Source organism: Mizuhopecten yessoensis, unplaced genomic scaffold (genome assembly GCF_002113885.1).
Source record: "Mizuhopecten yessoensis strain PY_sf001 unplaced genomic scaffold, ASM211388v2 scaffold2411, whole genome shotgun sequence".
Classification (NCBI taxonomy): Eukaryota; Metazoa; Mollusca; class Bivalvia; order Pectinida; family Pectinidae; genus Mizuhopecten; species Mizuhopecten yessoensis.
In genome coordinates, this window is record NW_018404533.1 from 834578 (window position 1) to 861847 (window position 27270).

General features: G+C 35.9%; 1 protein-coding gene across 1 annotated transcript in view; it reads right to left on the reverse strand.

Annotated features, from left to right (window-relative positions):
• Window positions 1-7936: 7936 nt before the first annotated feature.
• LOC110445918 overlaps window positions 7937-27270 on the reverse strand; it is a 76561-nt gene continuing 57227 nt past the window's right edge. The window contains exons 25-34 of the mRNA XM_021490787.1: window positions 26774-26821; window positions 25606-25665; window positions 25106-25143; window positions 24359-24674; window positions 23993-24063; window positions 21468-21744; window positions 19863-21075; window positions 11194-11238; window positions 10559-10716; window positions 7937-9861 (exon numbers count right to left, since the gene is read on the reverse strand). Coding sequence (XP_021346462.1) covers window positions 9398-9861; window positions 10559-10716; window positions 11194-11238; window positions 19863-21075; window positions 21468-21744; window positions 23993-24063; window positions 24359-24674; window positions 25106-25143; window positions 25606-25665; window positions 26774-26821 — 2690 coding nt within the window. The 3' untranslated portion in view covers window positions 7937-9397. The remainder of the gene's footprint in view (window positions 9862-10558; window positions 10717-11193; window positions 11239-19862; window positions 21076-21467; window positions 21745-23992; window positions 24064-24358; window positions 24675-25105; window positions 25144-25605; window positions 25666-26773; window positions 26822-27270) is intronic.

Sequence of the window (27270 nt, forward strand, 5' to 3'; positions counted from 1 at the left end):
TGTCTTTGTTTTCCGGTTTCCCTCTCTATATGTCTTTCACTGTTTATCTGGGTTTTTTTTTGGTGTCTGCCTGTTTGTTTGTGTCTGTCTGTCCGTATTTGTGTGTCTGTCTGTCCGTCTGCCTGTGTGTCTGTCTGTGTCTCTCTGTGTTTGTGTCTGTGTGTCTGTCTAAAAAGGTATTTTGAAGGAAAATGTGGTAAGGACGTCAAGCGCCTTCTTTTTCTTGTAAATAATCACATGTCACTGTGTACCCTTAGTGTTCCGTTTGCGTCGTAAATGTCCTTTAACCTATGAACTACATCATATGATTTACAAAACCTTATATTTGGAATAGTTCGCGTTAATCAAAAGCCATTTCAAACTCCGAAAAACTCATTTTATAAGGACTGTGCAACTGCTTTGTACATGAATATGATGCATACGCGGATTCATTTTATAATTTTATAAGTGAATACAACTTTTACAGTATAATATCAATTTTAACAGTATCTGGTGCTGGGACCGCCATTTAGCGTGTTGTATGTTTTTTTGGTGTTCATATATTACTTTGTGACACATCTGAAAATTTTCTGAATGACTGTATCAGTGTAAATGATTACAAAAGTGCTTATATTTTGACAAAATTGGCGTCGAAATGATTATTGGGTTTTTGTATGTCATTTAATAGTAAACAAAGCAAGTAACAACTTTTTGAACAAATATTTTTCTATCTCGAGTTGAAAAAGTTTATGTTACTTGATTAAGTGATTCTTCAGTACATTCTGTTATAGTTAGAACAAACAAAATCCAGCAAAGGATATTACATGCCGCTTGCTAATTCTGAATTTGAAAGCATATATAAGATAGTAAATTTTATGTATTTTACTTGGCCCCAATATATACCCCCCTGGAGAACGTATATCTAGTTTTTTTCATAACAAATCAACTCCATTTATCTCCAATTGCTTTAAAATACTGTTCTTAAATTAACAATAACAGTCCTGCAAAACATGCAAAACACAGTGTGTTAGCTACTGCTATTTCGCTAGTTAAGTGTTTATCCAAGTATGAACTAGTTCAAGTACTTATTTCAATTGTTTAATGATGCACCAGGCTAATGTAATCAAGATTGTGGTTGAATAATCATCTCACAGTCCTTATGGTACGGAATGAGCGTTTTTGTAACCAAGGAATTTATGTCAATTAATAGAATATCTGATTTTGCCAATGTCATGTTTTGGTAAACATGCCATTCAAGATGGCTGCAATAATTATGTACCTGATTCTAGTACCCTGTACCCCGTACCCTATAACCCCTATCCCGTTCACTGTTCTTTCATAGCACGATACATTCGATACTATATGTATCTTGATACACATATCTGATTTAAAAGTTAGTTTCACAATACATGTAGCTTTACAATATAAATAGTTAATACAGTTTAAATATATCTTTTTCGAGCTGTTGTACGTTTTTGTATCACTTCAAAGTGGATAACATCGATTCTGGTGTTTAAAAAGAGAATAAGAACTCACAAATCGAATTATTTAAACTTTGATTGATAATACCCGAATTGAAAGTGTATTTCCTTATGCAGGCAAACAAATTGTTGTGCTACAATACACAACAAAGTCTTGCGAAGCTGAACCTCCAGAAGATTACAGATTCAATTTTTAGTGAATTAAATTTGATATCCCATTTTTTGGCCCATGCATTAATATAACCTAGATCATTACTTAATTTCACTGCAATTTCATTTTGATTGTTGTCTATCACTTCATGGAGAGAAGTATCATATGCAAAAAGTTTTATTTTACTTGTTACAAATTCTGTTATATCATTAATATAGAATAGGAAAAGAAATGGACCAAGGACCGAGTCTTGCTTTGACATGCTTAAAAATTGAATAAAAACCTTCAGTTGATACTCTCTGCTTTCTATCAGAAAGATAATTATTAAACCATTGTAATATTTTCCCTTTATGCCATACGATTCCAATTTAAAAAGTAAACCCTCATGCCAAACTCTATCAAATGCCTTACAAAATACAAATATGATTTCATTATTTTGATCCAAGTTATTTACAATAGTGTCACATACAGATAACAAGAGGCCCATAGGGCCTGTATCGCTCACCTGGATACCAAAGCAATCATTGCAAAATATTCTCCTAATGAGATCAAGGGAATATGCCAGACCCCAAGGCCAATCCTTGTAGCATATCTGTACATGTATTAGATTCTTCATGCCCAGCAATGTTATGTATGGTTATGGGGTGGGGATCTCATCTGTTTCCAAGCTTTGACTCAAAAACTAGGTCTCTAGGGTTGTGGCCAGACCCCAGGATCAATTCTAATATCGTGACTGCATTTGTCTCTTTTTGCCCAGCATTTGTATATATAGTTTTGGGGTGGGGATCTCAACCATTTCAAAGTTATGACCCAGGGGTTAAGTCTGCAAGGGTGGGGCAGACCCTTGGGTCAATTCTAATATCATGACTGCATTCGTCTTTTTATGCCCAACAATTGTATATATAGTTTCGGGGTGGGGCTCTAAACCATTTCGAAGTTATGACCCAGGGGTTAAGTCTCCAAGGGTGGGGCAGTCCCCAAGGCCATCCTGGAAGCATATGTTCAATCATCTCTTTATACTCAGCAATTGTATATACCGTTATAGGGTGGGGCTCTCAACTGTTTCCAAGCTGTGACTAACAAACTAGGTCCCTAGGGTTTCGGTCAGACCCCAGGGTCTATTCTGATATCATGACTGCATTCGTCTTTTTATGCCCAGCATTTATATATAGTTTTGGGTTGGGGATCTCAACAGTTTTAAAGTTATGGCCCAGGGACTATGTCTCCAAGGGTGGGGCCAGACCCTATAGCCATCCTGGAAGCAAATGTGCATTCTTCTCTTTATACTCAGCAATTGTATACCATGGTTATATGGTAAGGATCTCAATCATTTCCAAGTAATACACTTTTTTGGCCCCACCCCTTAGCCCGGGGGGGGGGGGGGGTCAGCCCCATCATTTGTATAATTTTGAAACCTGCAATATACAATTATACCTGATTATACAATTTCACAATGCGTGTTACACAGTATTACAGCGACCGTTAGGCTGTCAAGAATGGGTTTGGCTCCAAGGTAACAGAACAGGTAAATAACAATTTGATGAGTGTCCGGAGTTTTACCTGACCAGTGCCTGACACACAGAGCTGATATGCGATACCGTTTGACCGTAATGAATAGTATTTGCATTCGTTTGCCTATGGCTCCCCTTCACCTGGATTTTCACACCCCTGGCCTTACCCGACGAGTTACGTAAGTGCCCCAGGCGGGGAGAAAACTACATGTACAAAGTGATTATGTTTACCTGTGTACGGGATTGTGTTGTAATTTTACATGTGTCGATTAAGTTTGTTTAAAAACACAGAAAACACAATTTCTAAATATAAGAATGTAAAGACAGAAAGATAAGTGTATAGATGTTGCTAGAATATAGAAACATACGTAAACATCAAGTTTATATGTTTAAACACGAAACCGTATAAAATCTTAATATTTGGCAGGTGGCTTCCTGGGACAGAGCCAAACATAGTTTACGAATGAAAATGACCTCAACCTACTTTAGTGGTCACAGAGGCCAACAACATTTTAATGGATTTGTTCTTGAGAACTAAAAGAAATGGATTCATAAGATTTTGCTGGTTGCCCTTTGGAATAGAGCTGCCCAATTTGAGAAGGAAAATGACATTGACCTACTTACAAGATCACAGGGGAAAATATGTCAAGCAACTTCTGAAGAAGAATCAAAAAGCATAGAATCTTATAATAATATTTTGCTGGTAGTTTCAACAGATGGAGCCAACAAAGTTTGCGAGGGAAATATTTATAGTGCAATTTAGTATTTAATGAGAATATTTTGCTATGACTGCTTAAATATTCAGGTGAGCGATACAGGCCCTCTTGGGCCTCTTGTTTAGGTCACCTGAGACTAAGTCTCAAGTGACCTATTGCGATCGCCTTTTGTCCGTCGTGCGTCCGTAAACAATTTACATTTTCGACTTCCGCTCCAAAACCACTGAACCAATTTCAATGAAATTTTGCTGGAACCTTCCATGGACAAAGGTTAACAAAAATTGTTGCCGGTTTAGTCCCAAGCCCCCAGGGGCCTGAGAGGCGGGGCCAAACAGGGTCAAATTGACTAAAAATACAAAAATCTTCTTCTAAAGACCTAGATATGGTAGAATCAAATACTCTTCATAGATGGAAGGGTCTGAAGGTGCTTTACACAAATTGTGAATTTCTTGACCCTGGGGTCTCACGTTTTCCCCCGGGGCGGGGGTAAACTTTACTATAGTTTATATAGGGAAATCACATTTTGGACCAACATTTGTTTAATTTCCATTGGAAGTAATTCAATTTAGGTAAGCATTATCAGTATTAGGTAGCAGTTTGATAGTATGCACATATCAGCTCTGACTGACATCCACCCCCCGGGGCTGATGGGTTTGGCCAAAAAGGGTCAAATTTCAAAAATCTTCTTTTCAAGACCAAGATATGGTAGAATCAAACACTCTCCATAATTGGAAGGGTCTAGTCTTAAGGTTTATGACCCTAGGGTCTCACGTTTACACCCTGGGGAAGTAAGGGTGGGGGGCAAAATTTATTATGGTTTATTATGGCAAATGATACTTTGAATATTACATGTTAATAATTTGATTTGAATTATAACTTTGAGTTGACAGTTTGATACTTTGAAAATTTTGAGCCAGCCCTACCCCCGGGGCTGATGGGTCCCAAAGGAGTCAGTGTGCTAAAATTCCTTCATTTTCCTTTTTTAGAATCAGAGGTGCTAGTTTCAAATACTTTTTAGTCTTAAATCTGTTTTCTAGATATTGAATAAGGTGGTTTTATTGTTTTTTGTCACTTTGAATAATATTTCTGTTCATGTTAAAAACAAAATCAACTCTCTGTATAAATATATCAGGTGACCGTTAAGGCCCATGGGCCTCTTGTTAAGAAATGTAATCGACTGTTAGTTTCAAATTCGTTATTATCGTATGTCAGAAAGATATTTGACATAGTTGTTTTTAAATATTTTCATAACTACTTTGTAGATAACTCGCTTGTTTACACTTACCAAACAGGTTGTATGCCAAATCATTCCATCGTTCATCAACTCATTGAAATGTACCATACTATTTGCTATTCACTTAAGAAAAAAAACATGCATGTTAATTTTTCGTAACATCTCAGGGGCATTTGATAAGGTAATTACTTAATGCATTTTACAGAGGAAAACAATATTTTGATCCTGGTTGATTTCGAGAAAGCCTTTGACTGTTTCATGGCATTTCATATATGAAGTACTCAGATTTTTTAACTTGAAGACAACATTATAAATTGGATCAAAATTTTTAATAATCAAACCTCATCTGCAGTAATACAAAATGGCTTCCTATAAAACTGTATTCCTATCAAAAGAGGCTGTCGTCAAGGGGACCCGGTTTCATCTTATCTTTTCTTACTTGTGGCTGAAATCTTGGCTATTCTGGTAAAAACATAATAAAAACATAAAAGGTATAAATTTAAATAACAAAGAACACAATCTCTCACAGTTCGCCAGTGACAGTTTTATTCTAGATGGTTCTGAGAAAGCATTCACTGAGGCTTTGGGAACTTCAGTATGCTTTAATATCAGGTCTGAAAGTAAACACAACAAAACCCAAGTTTTATGGATAGGCTCAAAGAAATTTAGTGCCGATGTTTATCTTCATCGATGGAAACTACAATGGAATGTTTCAACTTTCAATCTATTGAGAATACACTTTTCTGTTTACTAGACAAAATTACAGACCTTAACTACAAAAACAAAACAAATGAGATAGAATTAATTTTAAAACAATGGTATAGAAGAAATATCGCTCTTATTGGAAGAATAGTAGTTCCTAAAATATCTCATAATACCCAAAATAACACATCTGTTCGTTGCAATACCTAACCCGAGCAAAAACACAATTCAGTACTTAAACACTTCATTTTTTAAATTCATATGGCAGTCAAACACAGAAAAAAATAAAAGACAAACTCTAGTGAAAGATTATAAAGACGGAGGATAAAAAATGATTAACTTAGATAAATTTATTACTAACCTCAAATCAACTTGGATTAAACGGCTTTTCACAGCAAAAACAAAATAATGCATTAATTTGTTTAAATCAGAAATAACTTGCACACATAATATATCACAATACAATGTAGACCACCTAAAACTTATTAAATCAACCAATAAATTTTGGAAAGATGTTCTTGAAGCTGGGGTAACCATCACAGAAACAATCCTCCCAAAACACTTACAGATTTTTCAAGAATCAACTGTATCGTATAACCCAAATATTTTGATAAATAATTCATCTTTTTTCTATAAAGACATGCATGTCAAAGGTGTACAATTTGTAAATGACATTCTGCAAAATGATAACACTTTTCTCTCATTTGAAGAATTCAAACAGAAAAACACTATACACTTTCTCCAGTATAACAGAATCTGTGAATCAATAAAAGAAGCTGCACAGACACTGAATATAGATTTAACAAAATCAAAGAACAACCACCCCAGACCCTTCATTCCATTTCACCTACAAATAACATTAATATCCATTAGGGGAAGTAAAGATATGTACATCACACTAATGAATAATCAAAATATATGTCAAAATACAGCAGAACAAAAATGGAAATCAGATGATAGATTTAGTGCAATTAGGTTTAACAAAGTATATCAATTATATATCCAAACCACAAAAGAAACAAAAATCTAATGGTTCCAATATGAAATCCGGAACCGGAGTTTTACCACTAATTCATAATTCATACATAATTCATAAAAAATTGGTATTAAAGACTCTGATACTTGTTGACTCTGTAGAGCACACCCTGAACAAATAGATTATCTTGGAATTGCATCAACACATGTGTATTGGAAAATCTTAGAAGATGGATTCATAATAAAGTTAGAAAAATATTGACCTTACTATAAGTACAATTCTATTTGGGGTCACATGAGATACTAATGAAACAAAACCAACTAACATCATCATTACATGCAATAAATACTACATATTCTGTAATGCAAAAAAACCCCCAAAAAACCCAGGAAATCTCGTAATAATAGGATTGAATGAATACCTAACTCAAACATAAATATACGAAATATCAAAAAATATGCCAAACAAAAAATTCAACAAAACTTGGAATGAATGGAAAATCCTATTTACTTAAGTCCAAAAATAATAATATTTGAAAACCAAAGCCAAGTGAATCACCCATATACCCTTATGAATTACACTAATTAAATAATGTTGTCATTTTATATGCATGTGTAGCCATTTATACACATTAATATATACAATGTTCATATAGATGATTAAGTGATAACTTACAAATATACATGTGTGCATGTTTATATGTATGTACATATGTGCCTACGTGCAGGCATACATGCATTTGTGCGTAGGTATGCATGTCTGTCTATCTGTCTATCTGTCTGTCTTTCTGTATGCATGTTTTTGTTTATGTACACATGTAACTGTACTACTATATATTACGATAAAATGAATAAAACAAAATGTATTAACCCCAGTTAAAGCAGATACCTTTACTTAGATTGTATAGTTGTTGTCAGGTTTAAATAACATTACATGTGTACATAACGTCCAAATGTTACCCAAGACGTTATTTTACTGATTCGTCATATAACAATGGCACAGTTAAGTAACTGACCAGAGTTTCACAAGATTATTTACCATACCTTACACATCCTTGAACAAGAACTATTACACGTAAGCATTACTTCAGGTTACGAATTGTTCTTCACATAAAACAAGGAGACAAACACGAACATATCGCAGCCTCCCAAAATACACACACATACACTACACACATACATCTTGCACACAGGGGAGGCCGTCCTTAAATGACGTTAGCTGTTTATAGGACGTTAAAAAAAATCAAACAAACAAACAAATCTTCACATAAAACTCGACGTCTACAATAACTCACTTAGATTTCACAGAATATGGGCAAAGCCAAACTGCTAAATTATCTATATACCACTAATTTAATTCATATTATATCTTAATCCATACTATATCTGAACAGCAGCATATGCATTTACCGAGGTATTTAATCGTGATATACAGGGTACTATACTAAAGTCAGCTGTCTTGAAATAATGCATGCATATAAAAATGTTATCAACCGTTAACATAAACTACATAGAACATTAATCCTTTATTACGCACACATAAACAACATCATTGTCAGTAGTAAACTCTCGGTTTATCTGTTGTAAATGTGAAAAATATAACAATCCCAAATCAATTGAACATTATCTTTGGCTTATAAATTAGTTTATAAATATAAAAAGGCGGACTTGTTTGTGTAGTTTAGTATATCATTTTGATCAAATTAAATACTATTATCATTCAGACCATACCAACTTTCATATTAATACATAAATGACTTCAAAACTAATTTATTACGAGCAGGATGGACGGAGTGTATCTCGGGCCGCGGTGCCAAAGTGGTTAAGACGTCTAACATTCTGCTTCTACTAGCCCTCCACTACTGGGTCGCGGGTTCGAGACTTTCGTGGAGCAGTCGCCAGGTACTATGGTATATCTGGTAGAGGATAGCTGTGAAAGAAGTTATAACCTCTTGAATCTGATTCAAAGACAGTTTTTGTGTTATGTACGCGTGGAATAATTGTATATCGTATTTAACGGGAACACCATTAAATGTTGTTTTTTTCTTTTTTTTTTCACGTCACACGACGCAAACATTGCTACATCAGAAAAGTACGTGAAGTTTTAGCGTATACGTTTGACGCCAGGTGATAATGAGGTCATGCTTGACCACAATTTTGAACTTGCAGTTTTGCTATTTGCTGCTATTATCTGGTTATATGTCCAACGAAAAATGATATCAAATGAATGTGTAATTATGTAAATACCATAATGAGAGTTGCAAAGGTGGAGCGACACAATCATTTCTTCTACCGTTGTTTCATCTTCACCTGAAACTTGAAATCTATGCAGTGAATAGAATGTACCGTTTTGATTTGACAATACTAATAGTGATTTCGTCACATGTGAAGATGTAATATTTCGTAAATAGTTATTACATTGAGGATATGTTGATATCAAATATAGAATTATCTACATTCTCAGGTAAAATGTAATCAATACGGATGCCTCAGGGGTTTAAAATCTTATTTCAGTAGATAGTATGCAGCCTGAATTCTCTAGAAGGCTTTATAGCATTGGGAAGCACCGGAAGTTGACAATGTGTTTACAAATCCGAACTCCGACTGCGCTTTGCGTCGCTTAATGGTTTTAACTAAAACGGAAACTGTTAAGAAACGCCAGCATGCGCACCAGGCATGCCCTGAAAATTCAATAATGAGTACGTGGTATCTTGGCCCTCTGATATCGCTTCCAGAACTGAACGGATGGGCGTCACAAGAGTATCTGGACTCTTCGTCATATGCCCAATACCCATTCCAATACACTTCAGAGGCGAGCGCTTATCCATAAGAAACACCGCAGAGCCTGAATCACCTTGAGCAAAGAATGGTGCCGTTTGCACCGTATGTTCCACCACAAGCTGTCCTTTCATAATGTGTTTTGATTTACCGTTATTGAATCCCATCGGCTCAAAACTATTGTCACTTATTCTAACTTGTCCCGTTGCATGTTTAAAACGAATGACTCCAGAAGTTAAACCAGTTCCAATGCCACACTTCAGGACATTGACACCTGATTTACATTCGAATTCGTCGCCGTTATTAAACTGTAGATGATCCATATTTTGAATACCTGAAACACAATTAGAACATTTTTAAGTGAATTACTTATTTAATATATCATCATTTAAGGTTAGCACAGTTTTAAGTAAACATACCAGACATACAGTGTAACCCCTCTTTATCGCACTCGCATTACTCGAATACCACCCTGATCCTCGAAAAGTTCGCTTAGTCCCGACCGTGTTCTTATAAATTCTATATAAATTAACGTGGGATTACTCGAACTGCAATTGCTTGATTCCTCAATCTCTGATTCCTCCCCGATCACTCTAAATCGTTTTAGTTATAGGTTTAGTATTAACCTATCCATTCATCGAACAGGTAGTCGCACAGGTGTATCGCACACACCACGAGCCATCAACTTGCCTCGAAGGACAGACTGCGGTGTAATCAATAGGACAACAATCAAGCTCAGTGTCAATACCAAATGACAAAATAACACACCACTCTCAGACGAAATCAGCCATGGATTGGTTATTAGAAACACATATTTGCATCGGTATATTCTTGTAAGAACATAATTATTTATGGCTTGCTGATAATCCTTTTCCTTAAAATGATGATAAAAAGGACCAATAATTTCACCAATTTTAGCCATGCTTATCAGAATGCAAGACCAATTTGAACTGAACACATATTGGCATTAATCAATTTTGGCTTAAGGCATTGAATCACAAAGGTCATGATTGAAACATCAATATGCATACCTAGATTATTAAGCTGCTGTTTAGCCATGGAATGCTCGAGGTGCAAGTGTGGACCTCGTGTGAATGAGTCGTCATCATGAAAGAGGATTAGAGCTGCGTCTATACCAACTTCTTTGTCTGGCCTCAATAGCAGTCTTCTTACGAACCCACAACTGCTCCTTTAGATAAAAAAACCCGTATTTGCATCTACCGTTTATATATATATATTCAAGTTAGGAAACAATATGTAACAAACTCCTCAATTGACTTCTATTCCCATTGCCTAAACGTGTCGTTAAGTAATAAACTTGACTTTCGACTTGTACAAAAAAGTACGATATTTATTCAACAATTCGGTTACTTAACGATCGCCTTTGACTCTGTTGCAAAAAGATTTGACGATATGTGAAGCTGTGAAAGTAATACATTTTTATTAACTGTTTATACGACTTGATCGTAATATTGTATAACGTAATATTAAAAGCCTTAGTCGATAAAACAGCTCACCAGAATATAATCGTACATTGTGATGACTGTATGCAAACTGTAGCAAATTCTGTGAAAAAATCAGTGGCAACTTAAATATTCAGGGAAAATGTTAAAACTTATCACACAGGACAAATTTTACTGAAAAAAATGTGAAAACTTATATTTACGGCGGAGGGCCAGTGTCCATTGCATCGTCTTCTTCTTCCGTGGTGCTGTTGTATGAAAAAGCAATACGTAACAAACTCCCAAAATTACGTATATTCACCTTAATTAAATATGTCGTTTTGTAAGATTTGACGAGATTGTTTCTGATAAAATGCACTTTATTCGACTTGTTTAAAACAGCGTTTTATTCATTCAGCATTATTAGCATGATTTCTGTTTTATATTACTGAACGATTTCCTTTCACTCAATTGCAAAGAACTTGCCGATGTGCGAATCTATGAGAGAAATATATTTTCAGTAGCTTGTTGTGTAAATTTGACGACGATGTCAATTGAATAACATGACGTTTAGCCAAAGTCGATACAACAGCTCACCAGGATAGTATCGTACACTGTGATGACTCTATTCAAACTGTAGTAAAGTCTGTGCCAAAATATAGGAAAAAACTTAAATATATTTAAGAAAGTTGAAAAAAATCATATTATCTATTAAACTTGCAGTTAGAATTACGGCTAAGTATCCACTTATTTTTGGTACGAACGCAGGACGCACGCTGAACGAACCGCGAAAAGACACCATACGATCGCAGGACGAACTCAGTACGAACGCGAGCCTACCGATAGGACCGGTGTTACCGATTGGGCCTAACGCTGCCAGAACGGCCGCTTCTCGAACGGAGCGAGGTTACCGGCCGATACACTGAAACCTGGCCGTATCGACCGATAAACTGATCGAACGATCAAACTATGCAGCCGCTTTCACGGAACAGTACTAGATATACTAGTGGTACTCGTCTGTTGGATAACCGAATTACTCCTAGTGAAGCGAACGTAAAACTACTCAAACAAATACAAAACAAACGGGACTAGTTCCGCAATACACCTAGTAACCTACCCAGAAGATATATAAAAAAATTATAAAGCCGTGTCATATCCCGGAATTAGATAAGATGACAATATTTGCTAACAAAAATATTATTAAGCATACTCACTAAACATATAATTCCTGTTTGATATGTGTTAATTCAAGTTATGTCGTTTTTAAGTGAATAAATAGCTCTGAAAATGTAGTTTTCGTATTCTGAAAACGATTGCCTGCTCGGTGTGTTTTTAATAATGGCCGCCATTAAGCCTTAGAACACCGATCGCTGTTGGGTTCATGAAAACCTGTAATTCTTGGTAATCAATGATAACTATGTAATAACTTGTTTACATAATTACAATCTGGTATATTATCATGTACACGGAGAGATTTCAATCGTATTGACGATCTAGAAAGTGAATTTTTACGGCTCTGATTATTGACCAAAATTCATCATGATGCAAAACCGTGTGATTTCACTCCTCTTACTGTGTTGCATTTACACTCCGTTGTTTCGATAGTTTCTTGCTAACAAATATATTATTAGACATACGCACAAAACGCAAATGCCTTTTGATGTGTTAGTTCCAGTAATGTGGTTTTTAAGTGAATCCTTAGCTCTGAAAATGTAGTATTTGTCTTCTGAAAACGGTTGTTGATCGCGTATCGGTTTGTTGTTAATAAGCCTTAGCTCACGGATCGCAGTTGGGTTCATGAATACCCGTAATTCTTGGTAATCAATGATAAGTTTGTAATATTTTGTTTACATACTTTCAATCTGGTATATTAACATGTACCCAGAAAGATTTCAGTCGCATTGGTGATCTGGAAAGTGTATTTTTACGGCTCTGAATATTGACCAAAATTCATTGGGATATTTCCTAATTTCAGCATGCCAAAGAAGAAAAGGTGGTCCAAATTGCTTCAAAACCTTACAAATTTAATACACAATTCAACACCAGAAGAACTAATTTTTAAATCAAATAACCAGTTCATCTTTATCAGAGTTAACATTGAATTAGAATATAATTTGTGTATCACCACTCAAGCTTAACTTGTTACATACAATATCTACATTTTTCATACTTATGTCACCTGTACGTAATACAAAATAGCTATATTTTCATTTGAAAGTTTTTATTCGGTTGTGTACACACAATTAGTACAATGTAGAAAGTCATGAATATACTGCAGGGCTTTAAGTTGATCCTCGGGAAGTATATTTTTGTCTCTCAAAAATTTCATCTTTAGAATCTTTGGCTTAAGTTGAATGAACATGTCAATTTAATATGTATTTGGCCTCCAAAGCTCATGGAAATTGTTATTTGACTTATAAATAGGTTCCTCTTAGCCCTGTTCATTGCATATAGATTATAAAACAAACAAGGACAAGTATTGCAAGGATATCCATAGTCCCCACCGGTAATGATTTCTATATTGAACAGATGTCTGGATATAAACCTTCTGTTAGGAAAATATCCTGAAAATACATACTTCTTGCACTCCACCATTCCAAGATGTCCTTGTACACCTACTCTGGTTACTCCAGGTAAAAAAAGTATAGAAAATATGCATGGACAAACTTTTGCAAAAGTAAAGGTCAAAGGTCAAGTCACATTGATCTAATTATTGCACTCTGCACTACGCCATCCTGAAATGTCCTTGTACACAAAATTTTGATACACGAGGTGAAATAGTTTAGAAGATATGCCCCGGACAAACAATTTAAAAAGTAAAGGTCAAGTCATAGGTTACAGTGAGCTAATTATTTTACTCTGCACACCGCCATCCCAAGATGGCGTTGTACACCAAATCTGGATACTCGAGGTGAATAGTACACCGGACAAACTTTTTCAAAAGTTAAAGTAAAAGGTCAAGTCATAGGTTACAGTGACCTAATTTTTGCACTCTGCACTCCATCATTGTACACCAAATCTGGTTACTCTAGGGTGAGTTTACAGTGACCTTCTTCTTGCACTCTTAACCCGCCATTCCCAGATGTTCTTGCACACCAAATCTGGTTATTCCAGGGTGAAATAGTTTAGAAGATATGTCCCGGACAAACTTATCGGACGGAGGGACGGAAAGATGGAAGGTCGGATTGAAGTATGGACAGAGTACAACCCCCCCCCCCTTCACCCCGGGAACTGATGGGGGACTAATAAAGCATATGGACTTTATTATTAGACAATGCGCAATGGACAATAAAATCTCATATTCTGTGAAAACTTCACATGTGCTTGTACATGTATACATGTTTGTTATGATATATTTTCAATAATATTATTTACCTAACACAAATGAAATCATAATTAGTTAAAGTGAATCTCTTTATTTTGTTTAACCAACAGTAAAAGTGTATGTTGCAGGCTCTTGGTTCTATCTAAGTGTGATTTATATGAAACATGACCAAACTTTCTCACATGAATTGTAATGATACTATATATACCTATACATATATTGTGTAATTAAGTAACAAAAACTGACAACACATCAATTTTGAAAGATAATAACATATACTAGCGAACCTTAAAAGTAATCAATTATGAACCGCACACTTTAATCTGTGTACAAGTCTAAATACTGTGTTTTAAGCTCAGGGTTGATTCGAACTGGATATAGCTTCTTTAATAATTGCTATCTTTCCAACACAGTGGACATGTCTCAATCAGTTCAAGAAAATGTCTTGAAAAACACAAAAATAAAAAGTCACCAAAGAAGAGTTCTCAGGAGTAAAGACACAAAAAGCTTAAGCAATTCCTCCAAGAAGTTGATGAAGATCATCAATTTTTTAGGAATATATTGATGATTTAGATGACGCAGAACATTGTAGCTTTAACAGTGGGCTTGGTACCTGTAGTACAACAGAGCTAGCGGTACTGTCAACAGGAACACTATTTATAGTGCTGGGACAGAAGTTTATGTCACATTTTTTTTAACTCGATATACATAAAGGGAAAATGCACTATGTGGAGTCTGAATTGTGAATAAATTCAACTAAAATATGTAAATGATAAACACATACTTGCTAATGATTGACATTTAATTCAATGAATTCATTATAATTCAACCATATCCTATTTTAGTGTAGGAACTCCGAACTGTAAATTGACTTGCTGTGATGTTATCCGATTAAACTGAGATCATGTCACATAAATCAAAAATATATTTCTGTATCACAATTTTAATGATGACAAGGGATATATATGTGGAGACAAGATAGTGGAATTCATGTCAAAACAATATAAAAATATAAATATAAACTTATAAAAGTGTTCTATTTAATGTACATGTATTAAATGACCTATTCCAACTTACAGATAATGTGTTCTTTCAGAACTGTTCTTTTTTTTTAAAACTTGGCTGTAATTTTACATGTTAAATGAACAAATTCTGAGGGTGACTGTTAATTCTAGGCAAGGAAAGTAAATAACGGTTACTATGGTGGCACTTGTCTGATTTTTCAGAATATCTGACATTTTGGTGCTGTTCATCAGTTACGGGAAGTGTGTTTTTTGCTAGTTTGTTGTTGTGATGGGTTTCCTAATGTTCATTTTGATATAATTGAGCCTTGATGATGTCATAGAGGCCCATTGATGACGTCATAGTTATGATGACATCACAGTTACTATGACGTCATCAAACACGACAGACACATCATAGTATCCCTGTACTGTTCTGTTTTTCACGTGCACATGATCGCAAAGCATTATATGTCACCCAAAAAGAAATTTTATTCATGAAAACAACAAACCTATTCAAGTTTTCATTTTTCAGATTACCTCCCTTCGTTGGTAGTTTAAGAGCAGAATTGGTAAAAATTCACTTGTCAGGAGAATTCATATTACTCGGTCACTATTAAAGTGAGAAAGGAAACGGATACATCGTTTTGTTCATTGTGTCATTTCCAGACATTTAAAAGGTTTATATTAAATTTTGGGGAAAAGAAAGTGATGTATAACTATGGTAGCAGTGCACAGTAGCGTACGGTGGCCATGGGTGATATTTTTGTACAATGAATAACCCATGTAATATTACATGTATCAAAGTTTTAAAAAAAAGCAGCACCAAAATCGGCATATACATCCAAGTGGATTATGTGGGCTACACATTTAAAAAAGAATATCTAATTTGGTTTGAGACTACATTTTTGGCCCTTTACAAATCTGTGTCTCCAGAGGAAAAGCTAGCTTTGCATGTAGTCTGTTTTTGTACTCAGCACATGTGTAAATATTGTGAAAAATCCAGTTGAACGACCTATGCTAAAACGTGAGTATTTCTGTTACCTTGTAGCTGATATTCAATTTAAGACAGTTTTTAAGAAAAAAAAACTACTTGCGTGGGTCAAATTTTGGGTTAAAAATCATGTTTTTTGGCTTTTTTTGATGTGGTAACCATGGTGTTCAAAGTGCCAAGTTATCTGAGACATGCCCTTTATTTTTAGGATCAAGCAATTTCTACTGTACTCTGCTACCTAATGTCGGATCAGTCTAAAATAACATTTGTCTCGCTTATTCTTATAATTATTCAAAATGTTGGGAATTATACAATTTTATACAACATTTTTGTATAATAAAGCAGTCGTTTAATCCATTTTATAACAGAATTACTAAGAAGGTATAGGTATATGTTGGTCATTACAACACGATTTAAATTGAAATGCATGATTCTATAAGTGATTGTCCCATACGTGTAACATACAACTCGACATGTACTTCAATTATGTAGCACGTACACATTTGCATGCAGGAACCGATCCGAGAAATTTGGAATTTACGTAGAGAGTGTCACTACTTTTCTACTTGTAAATATTTAATGGAAAGGTTGTAACTTCGTAGTAATAATATGATATTTTCTCTATATTAATACCAGGGCAGTTTTAGTCTGTGGTCATCGTGAAATTTCGGATAATGTTTGTACACACCGGGTATCCTGATATGCGGAGTGATCCGATCATCGCGGAACAATGCTAAGTCTCTCAAGCATATAATTATTTACGATTAGAAAAATGCTCAAATATCACCATACCAAAATATTGGAAATTACCAATCAGTGCCATGTACATTAATCAAACGATAGCTTTTATGATACATTTGTCATAAGAACACTGTTTTATCTTTTAGTGTGTATTATGCTTCGAATTAAAAAAAATGTTGTTTTTTGTGCAGTATTTGCAAATATGTAGGTCTGACTCATTTTCTTTCATAAAATATTATAACTCCGTCTGTACAGAGTAACTCTTCGAAATGATTCGGCCTGTACGGATTCCGTAGTACAAGATCCGGCGTTACGGAGCAAACCACGGTCTACACTATGTAAACCTGATTGAATATGGCTTTATAAACGACAGAATATTGAAATGAACAGGCGATTTGGTCCATTTCAGTGACAAAACATAATGTCTAAGCTATACATTCCTGTTGAGTTTTTCAACTGCTAAGACAGACAAAAAATTTAAAACAGTTAAAAACGGACGTACGGTTGTTCCGCATAAACGAAGTGCATAAGCACAATGAGCGTGGACCGCAGTCTGTGCATCAAGGCATGGTTGATTGATTGGTTGATTGATTGGATTTACGTCCGCTTCACTATCGAGTAGTTCGGTTATCCAGCAGACGAATTAATGCATGTCGATGGCACGCGGCTTTACCGGGGTTCTAGTGGCGAGGTCCTGCTGGGGAGTAAGAGGGGTCCCTGAACTAATACCTCTGGTTATCGGAAGACTCGCATGCATCACATCATATGATATCGGCCATATTAACACCATATTGAAATTTACCTTCATATTTAAATTTTATCTGATTTAAGACGAAATATTCACTTGATATCCCTTTATATAGCCCAGGAAGGATAAATATGTATGACCAATACGTTCGTTACGGACATGGTACTAACATTATAATTAAATGGTACGAACATATAATTAAATATTGGCACATGTACGTACGTCATCGCCATTTTGCAAAAGTATTAAATAAAACTGTAGCACCGGTGTCCTGTGGCTACGGACCACTGAAACAAACGTCTCTATCATGTACACACGTCTCTATCTGCTGGCCTTGGGTGTGATATCAATTAGTGTCAATTATTCCACACCTTTTGAAGGGTGGCGGGGTAGAAGGAGGGGGGNGGTGTGTACCACGGGGTAGATTTTAAATCAAGGGGATTAATAAATCAATATGTGGTAAAAAGATTCCATAAACCAGTTATCTGTAAAATTGAAGAGCTCACTAATATATTATGCAAGAATTTCTTAAATGTTTATGCATATATTCTCGATCGCGTGATATATATTGATGTAATTTGATCTTATATAATGCATTTTGATATATCAGAGTGCAAATACATGAAACGATAGAACACTTTTTTAAAGTAAAACAAAAAGGTAAATCTTACCCTGCTAAGTTGTGAAAGATATATATTTGTTACACCTCAAGTGAATTTCTAGCTATTTGATTGGTTGGGAGAAAATTAAACAAAAATCTCTGTCCCCCTCCGAAAATACATTGGTTTTAAGGGGCACGGGTGATATTGCCATGAGACAGTGAAAAATATCACATGCGCGAAAAATGTGCGTGCACCTCTTCGTTTCCCCACCATGATGGTCACAAGAACGTTTGACGGCAACAGCCAATTTTATCAAGCGCCGCTGCGATAGCGATTGTAAAAAGCAGAATATCAATACACAAGATGTCATTATCGAGGTTTGCTGCCGTTTCTGAGCTACAAAGACTTTTGGTGTAACAAAATAGATATGACATTCATTAGCAGGTGACAGTGAATATTGTCAACCCTTAAAAGTCCATTGTCACCCTCGGCTTCGCCTCGGGTGACACTGGTTTTCTCGGGTTGACAATATTCACTGTCACCTGCTAATGAATGTCATATTTATATAATATTACCTGCGTCTCTGATTAAAACGATATATATTTGCATCTCTAACAATAATGCTGTATAAGCCTCTGATCAGCGATACCATTGCCAGTTGTAGGTAGCGGCTGATCGAACCAAACGGATGACTGCCGACAGCAGATAATATGATCGGCAGTCATTCGTGACGGTGGGACAGCGGTCGATAGGTCAGGGCAAGCATGCGTAGTCGGCAGATATAAAACGACTGTCAAAAACCAACCGGAAAAGCCGATTGATACGATTCGACCGCTAAAGCCTATCGATATTGATTCGACCGCTAAAGCCGATCTAGCCGAAAAACGGGTCAGTGTCCATTTTATCTGCTCCCGTGGTGTCATCTGCATATCTGTCCATGCGAGACTCTTATATGAATTTACCGTATGTTTATTTCAGCTGAAAAGCAATACGTAACAAACTCCTAAAATGATGATTATCCGCGTGGATTAAACATGCCGTTTAATAAGATAAAACGGTATGATTTTGATAGCATGCACTTGTCTCTCGACTTTTAATGAAGTGGTGTATTCATTAAACATTTTTAGCATGCTAACTCAAACAGTAAGCAAGCTAATGATGCTGAATAAATAAACCAATTACTAATTGTTAAATTACTTAGCGATCGAATTTGACAAAGTTGAAAAGGATTTGCCGATGTGTGGAACTATGACAGAAATCTACTTTATATTATGGTTGTACAGATTTGATCGTACTTTTGACGACGAGATCAATTGAATAACGAAATACTTGACCAAAGTCGATACAATAGCTGACTAGAATATTACCGTATTGTATGATGACTCTATGCAAACTGTAGGACAGTCTTTGCAAAAGAATTATTTGCAACTGAAATATTTCACGAGGGTTTTCCTGGAAAATAATGTAGCTATTTATACTTACGTATGTGACGTATGTGACGAATCAGTTTCCATAAGATTGGCATCTACATTTCTTTTTACGTTGAACACTTTCAGACGCGTTTCCGCACCTTTATGTACGTTCTTGATTTCTGATGAAGTCGTTGGGTCAAATGTTCGATCATAGAAAGCATCACTGCTGTCGAAACATTCACTCAGAAACGTATGAGCACATGTCAAAATGCCTATTTGCTTTTGTGAACTCTCAACAAGTGTTCCAAGAGTTGCCCGGAATTCATCGTAATCAATGCTACGACCTACTTGTACGGTTTTCTTTTCGGTTGTCGGAGTCAATCTGAATGACCCTTCCATTACGTGAACTAATACACGCGATCCGTTGGTTAACAAATATTCTTGGAATGGTAGTTCAGATGAAGGAATCAATTCCTTGTCAATGCTATGAAAGACAACCATGACCGCCCTACTATACACTGGACATATGTCTGGTAGTGACGATACATGACCTGGCATGATAGCGTTAAGTGAACTGTGTCTTTTCCATAACCTATCTGAATGATGCCGTATCGTTTCTGCCAAGAGTCTGTCTTCTTCTTCTGGAACCTCGTCTGTTGTAGCCAGGTTTAGATATTCGCTGATGATAGCTTTGTTCTCAACTATGATCTGGACGGCAAAAAAATCCTCTTTTATCGTGTCAAACACTTCCGTTGAGGAACCAAGTAGTACCCTTCTCATCGGGTTTTTCTTTCTGTAAAAGGGTTGCAAGTTGACGTCGACATGATGTTTCTGTAATAAATGTTGTTTACCAATCCTGCAAAGGGTATCAAGAAGATTTTTTTCTGTTTCTTCACAATACGCTAGCGTGAGGCAATCAGCGATATCTTTCCCGTTGAATCCGTTAAACGTTTCAATACGCTGACCAATTAGTTTAATCGCCGTTTGATTTTCAGTGAATGTCGCAAGCATAAGAGGCGTGAAGCCTTCGATGTTATTGTAAACAAACTCATACTCAAAACGGCTAATTCCTTTCAGTTGATCAAGAATAAACTTTGGAAGCAATGTGTGCGTTTTTTCAGTCAAGTACCCTTTCCCAGTATCTAGCAATTGCTTGACTAGATCATTATTGCTTGTTAGGACAGCGTAATGCATCGGAGTCCAGCCATCACAGAGAATGGTTACATCATGACTAAGTTCAGATTTTTTCTGCAGTAGGGTACGAATCCAGTCGGGCAGTTGGTCTAAAATTAAGAAAGGTATGAAAATCTATGATATCATTATACAACAGTAAACCGTAGACGTGAAACGAATTTACTAGGTTTTATAAGGCATATCAATGTTTTCATTACGATATTGATGTCACGCTATTCCATATCAAAACTAACAGATTTTAATCGATAATGAAAATAGGTTGATAATCTATAAAACAAAAAATGTTGTTAAACAAAAGTTATATGACTAGTCATTATTCATGTGATTTTCTTAAACCTGGTCCCCCTCTGGACTTAAATATATTTATCATTCTACAAAACAAAATCGGGCGAGTTTCTTATAATTTGCAATGTTACAGATAATAAGGTAGGATACCAATAGGTTGCATCGTAGTTATCATGATAAACGAAAATACCAATACCACTTTCAATGTTTCTGCAAGTGTGTTCCCCTCCTCTACATTTGATCCATGTACAGAAATCGATAACACCCGTGCTGCACTCTTTATATCGCAGAAGGTTCTTCTCTGGAAGGACTATGTCGTTCAGGCATTGGTAGTAGTCCTCAGTGATGTATCTTCCCAGGAGCCATAGCAACCCATGCATCTGATATTTACAGACTGTGGCGTACTTTGAGAGGAATCGGGAGACAAAAAACATTTTTCGCGATGTATCTCTTCTCATAAATGTCGATCGGAACTAAAATTACAAAAAATAGAACTTTACAATGAGTTAATTTGTGAGCACTAACATGCTATATCTAAACATTTACTTCATGTTGTTGTAAAATGTGTAGGAGTTGTCCACACAAATCGAGGTCGATTCGGCTACTTTGTTAACGTATTTACAATTGTTATATGAAGGGATCGATTCAGTTACGGGTTGTTTCATACTTGTTCATAGATGTGCACTGGCCATGTGTCTGGTGATGGTGACAAAGAACATACCGTACTAGTCACATATAAACCCTTAATTGTTGTTCTAAATGAATCGTTTTACAACACATGCTTACCAATCAGAAGAAAATGTTAAGTAATAACCGAACAAAGTACAGACAAGATTCTGTCAAAAAAGATGTCGTCTTAGATGAGCGGAAATTAAAGAACCTAGGAAAGAAATTAACGAGACATGGAAATCACCTTGTGTTCACGCAGAGATGTAGAAACTTGCATATACCACCTTCAAGTCTGAATATTAGGTGCCCAGTTAGCACATCTAATGCTAGAATTATCATCAGGAATGCACAGACAGATCTAGTGAGGGGGAATACGGGTCAAAACAACAAAATAGACGCAGACAATCATAAGGTAACAGTTCCCATCGCAAAAGCGTTTGACACAACCAAACAACGCCACTTGACTAGCTAAAGATAATTGAACACAACACAAACACAGATGTAGCTCTGAATGACTCTGTGCTAAAAACATTGGTAGGCAACATCTCTAAAAAGGAGCTCACAAATAGCCACAAAACGTTACTAGCTAAGGGTGCAGTATACACTATGCCATCATTTCAGGTAAAACCCAAATTGTTGATTTTGTTATAGCCACAGAACAGATATTTAAGAAACTAGGCTATGCTGAGACTGACCAACTGAGATTTGAAATCCACGAAATAAGGAGTGGGACGACTGGTTCGCCCGTTGTCAGTATAATGTGACCTGGTGGGGCATCCTTCTGGGTGTCTGCGGCAGTATGTTTCAGTGAGGTAGCACTTTCAAGTTGGCATCAGTTCCGCTCTATCACAAGGAGACAAACACGAATATATCGCAGCCTCCCAAAATACACACACATACACTACACGCATGCATCTTGCACACAGGGGAGGCCGTCCTTAAATGACCTTAACTGTTAATAGGACGTTAAACAAAATCAAACAAACAATCAAACAGAAAGGAAGCTGTCGGAGTCCCAGATAAATAAATTGACAATCACAGACAATGTCAGACAAACAAATCACGTTATTGACTGGGAAAACTCAAACGTATTAAACAGAGAGCCGTGCCGCATTCGGCACAGAGAAGGGCATCGAGATGAGGGGGCTAATAGCCTTTCACACATCCATTACCAAGTATTGAACAAAGCGTAGCTCAATAGAGTCATTTCGGTACATATATAACAACTAACTGTACATACACTTACAAGCGTAGCCAAATCGAAATCGACATATTTTACACCTTTTCGTAAATACGCTTCACTGGTGATTTGTCTGATGAAGGTGACAGAGTACTTACCGTACTTGTCATGGAAAAGTCACATTTAAACACGTTTTGGTTATGCTACATGAATCTTTTCACAAAGTATAAACTTTGTTATACAAATAAAGCTATGCTGCGATTGAGATCAACTATGAAAATGTAAACGCATTTATTTCCTTCTTAAATTGACTGACCTGTTTTATATATTCTTGTTATATGCTACAAAATCGCACACAAATTTTGTCAAACCCTCCAAAATATTCTTAAGTCCCACGGGCACAGGTTAATAGCCGGCCAAATCGTAACTAGATGTATTTTTGTTAGAACTCGTTTGCAGTAAATGGACTAATCGCGCATTATATATATTCAGTATCTTTCAACATGATGGTAATGTAAGGTCATGTGACATTCCATATACAAATGTGCCCTGTTTCTTTGGAGGTAACGTAAGATCAAATTTACTATTTGCGATTTGGGTTTGATAGTCTCAGCACCTTGTATTGGATCAAATTTAAAAAAAAATCGGTTTTGATATATCTCAATTTCGCACCAATGTTATTTCTTAATTTGTTCTATTGTTCAGTTTCTGCCAACCCCGTTTTAAGACATATCACAACGGTATACAAGACCAAATCATCATTACGGCTCAATCGAAATAAGACAGATGACGAAATAAGTCAAGCAATTCTTGGTTGTCTGTAATTATATTTGACCTTTTTCAAACATAAAACATAAAAATGTCTGTCTAACCTGTGCAGAGGGGAGGTAAACCGTTGATGTAGATAAATCAACTCTCTCCATGTTGACCGTGTGAATACGTTCTTGAAAACAAACAGACGTGAATTTAGTTAAAGAGGTAGTCACAGAAAAATAATGCTATCATTGTGTTTTGTCACATAGCGTCAAATACAAAGTATTTTACTGTCGAATTAAGCCTTTATCAGTTTTAAATGTGGTTAACAAAATCAAAGTTAGGCTGTTCGTATCTTCCTTCTTTAAATGATATATTGGCAGTAGAAAGAAATAATGAGGTGGGACACTTTTACTACCCTTGACAACATATAAATGACACCGAGTCATTACGTATACTGATCAGCTATCAATTGTGTAACATACCGTCGCATGGTTGTTGATTACTAGTTGAGAGGGAGACCTCTGTTCCTCCAACTTTCTGTATATATTCACACAAAACATTATCTCGCCATGGGTTGACAAGTTGAATAGGAGTATGACCGTTATCATTTTGCTCATCCAAATCAAATCCTGATTGCAGAAGAAACGACGCGGTTCTCTTCAATCCAAGTGATGTGGCGGTATGTAAAGGAAAGTATTGTCCCGACTCTGTGAGATTGTCGCTCGACAATGCCAAAGCTCTCAATAAGCGAACGTTTCCATGAACCGTTGCCTGTCGTACTGAAATCTCTTCGAAAAGCTGGAAAATAGAAAACAAACATCTTAATAACTTCTTATTGTCAATTTTTCTAGTTTTTGTAATCATACATTGATTTCTAACAATGTAACGTGCATAAACAATCTAGAAGATTTAACGGAAAATTCTTAATATCTAGTGCATAGACGTTAAGCGATTACTTTTCTTCCTAAAATATATTCTGATTCTCGATATGTTGGTATACGTATGTACACTGGTACTTCAACGTGAAATAATACAAAAGCTGTTTAAAATGCTATGCGACAGTATCATCATCATCATCATCATCCATTAAGTGACAGATCTCCTTGATGGAGTGCAATTCATCAGTGGTGCAATTCTAATATCAGCAAAACTCCTGATTGTAAACAAACACAAATAAAATAAATCAGATCTGTAGTCTGTTAAAAAATTATAATAAAGATGAAACTTACCTCTGGAACCTCTGTACTCGTTGGTGAAGTAAAAGTGTCTTAAAGTAAACAAAAAAGTTGGAAATACAACCAATTATTGATTTCCCGTGCTATCGGTGGAGGGGAAAATCAATTTCACTATATAAACAAAATTTCTTTCTGTAACGTCAACGCAAGTGAGGTAGATGGTATGTCCATTTCATTCACAAAGAAAAGAGAAAGAAAGTATTTCACTTGAAGATTTCTTTTCTAAATCGATTTAAATCTGATATACCATGGACAATAACAAAAATCCCGACAAACATTATCAGTGCTTCTACCATAGCAAGTAACGTTTTTCGTTTTTGTTGACATCTCCCTGACGTATTATCGTTCATTGTCGGTATTACATCCGTCTGTGAACAATAACATGCGAATAAATATTTCATTTCGTATAAAATCATAAAAAAACACATATAAAAAAAGTTAGGCTACCTTTCTAAACAGAGTAAGAGCATATACATTTAATAAACCTGTCGTACCTGGATCACTTCTCTCGTCGCTAAACCTCTTCGACCGTTGTTGTTCCAGTTTTCTTTTCCCTTTAACATACAGAGCACATCTTTTAATTACATATGTCAAGCAGGCGATTAAAACGTATATTTGCTGTGCTAGCGACGATCCGATATAACCCGATCGCTTGGAATTTAATCCCTTGGTCATAACATGGAAACAGTAGAGATTCACATTCCTTTTTTCAATACAATTGCTTGGCATTTATTTTAACACATATCATGCTACCACATTACGTAGAGTTCAGCCTCTTACTCTGTTGATTTAGCACAGATTACAAAAAATGTAAGAATTGAGACTCCAAATCAATAACGATACATGGTATGCAATAGATTTACATGAAGAAACAAACACAGCCATGCTATCATAATTTTACTCACGAGTCTTGCCCCACCCTTAACTTTCTAGTTCATTTTGATTGTCGCTTCAGGAAATTTGGTTTGGTTTGGTTTGATTTTGTGTAACGTCCTATTAACAGCTAAGGTCATTTAAGGACGGCCTCCCCTGTGTGCAATATGCATGCTTGTAATGTATGTATGTGTATTTTGGGAGACTGCGATATGTTCGTGTTTGTCTCCTTGTGATAGAGCGGAACTGATGCCAACTTGAAAGTGCTACCTCACTGAAACATACTGCCGCAGACACCCAGAAGGATGCCCCACCAGGTCACATTATACTGACAACGGGCGAACCAGTCGTCCCACTCCTAATTTGCTGAGCGTTAAGCAGGAGTAAAAAACTACCATTTTTTAAAAACTTTGGTAAGTCTCAGCCATGAGACAGAACCCAAAGCCGTCCTCACATCGGCGAACGCTCAACAAATGGCCAAAAGTGAGGCATTGTCAATGGAGACATTAGTAAGAAGAAAGTTATTAAAAAAGGAGATAAGATATGAGATCCCAAATTTAGTCGCCTCTTACGATCATGCATTTGGGGGCATCAGGTACGATATTCTTACGCCCTATCGGCAGGGATGCTTCAGGAAAGGAAATACTATATGTATATGGCTGATGTTAAATAGCAATAATAATGTCTGTATACGAAACAAACTTGTGTTATTGTCGACTGATTTGTGTTTACGTCCTCCAGATGGTTAATTTGTTTCTGTTTTAACATATGTATTTCCCTTTCTCTTACCGGATTTATGTTTCTTGCTGTCGTCACCAGGAGGAGATGGTTCTGCATCTGTTAATAATAAGTAGATGATATAGATGAATTTGTTTATACATGTGATTAGATATTCTAATTGTACAAGAAATGCAAAAAATAAACACTGCTTTGTGTACCAACACAAAATTGACACAGAATGGTATACTGTCTTTGGATGGAGTCACTCCTTTGTAACTGTTTTAAGAGTCGGTATCAGATTCATCTATAAACAATAAAGTGCTCGTAAAAACACTAAAAAAATGTCAAACACGCTTAAATAAGTAAATATCCTCTGGATTCTGTTACGCATTTTCTACTTAAAACGGTATGTATTTTCAGCTAATTTAAAAGTAAATTGAAACCCTTTACCTTGATCTCTACTATCGTTTCCAACTTTTTCAAACCGCTGCTTTTTATGAACTAGAACAGTTACGCAGATAATACGACCGGGCGTTGTCGAATATAAAGCGTAAAGCAAGTTCAAA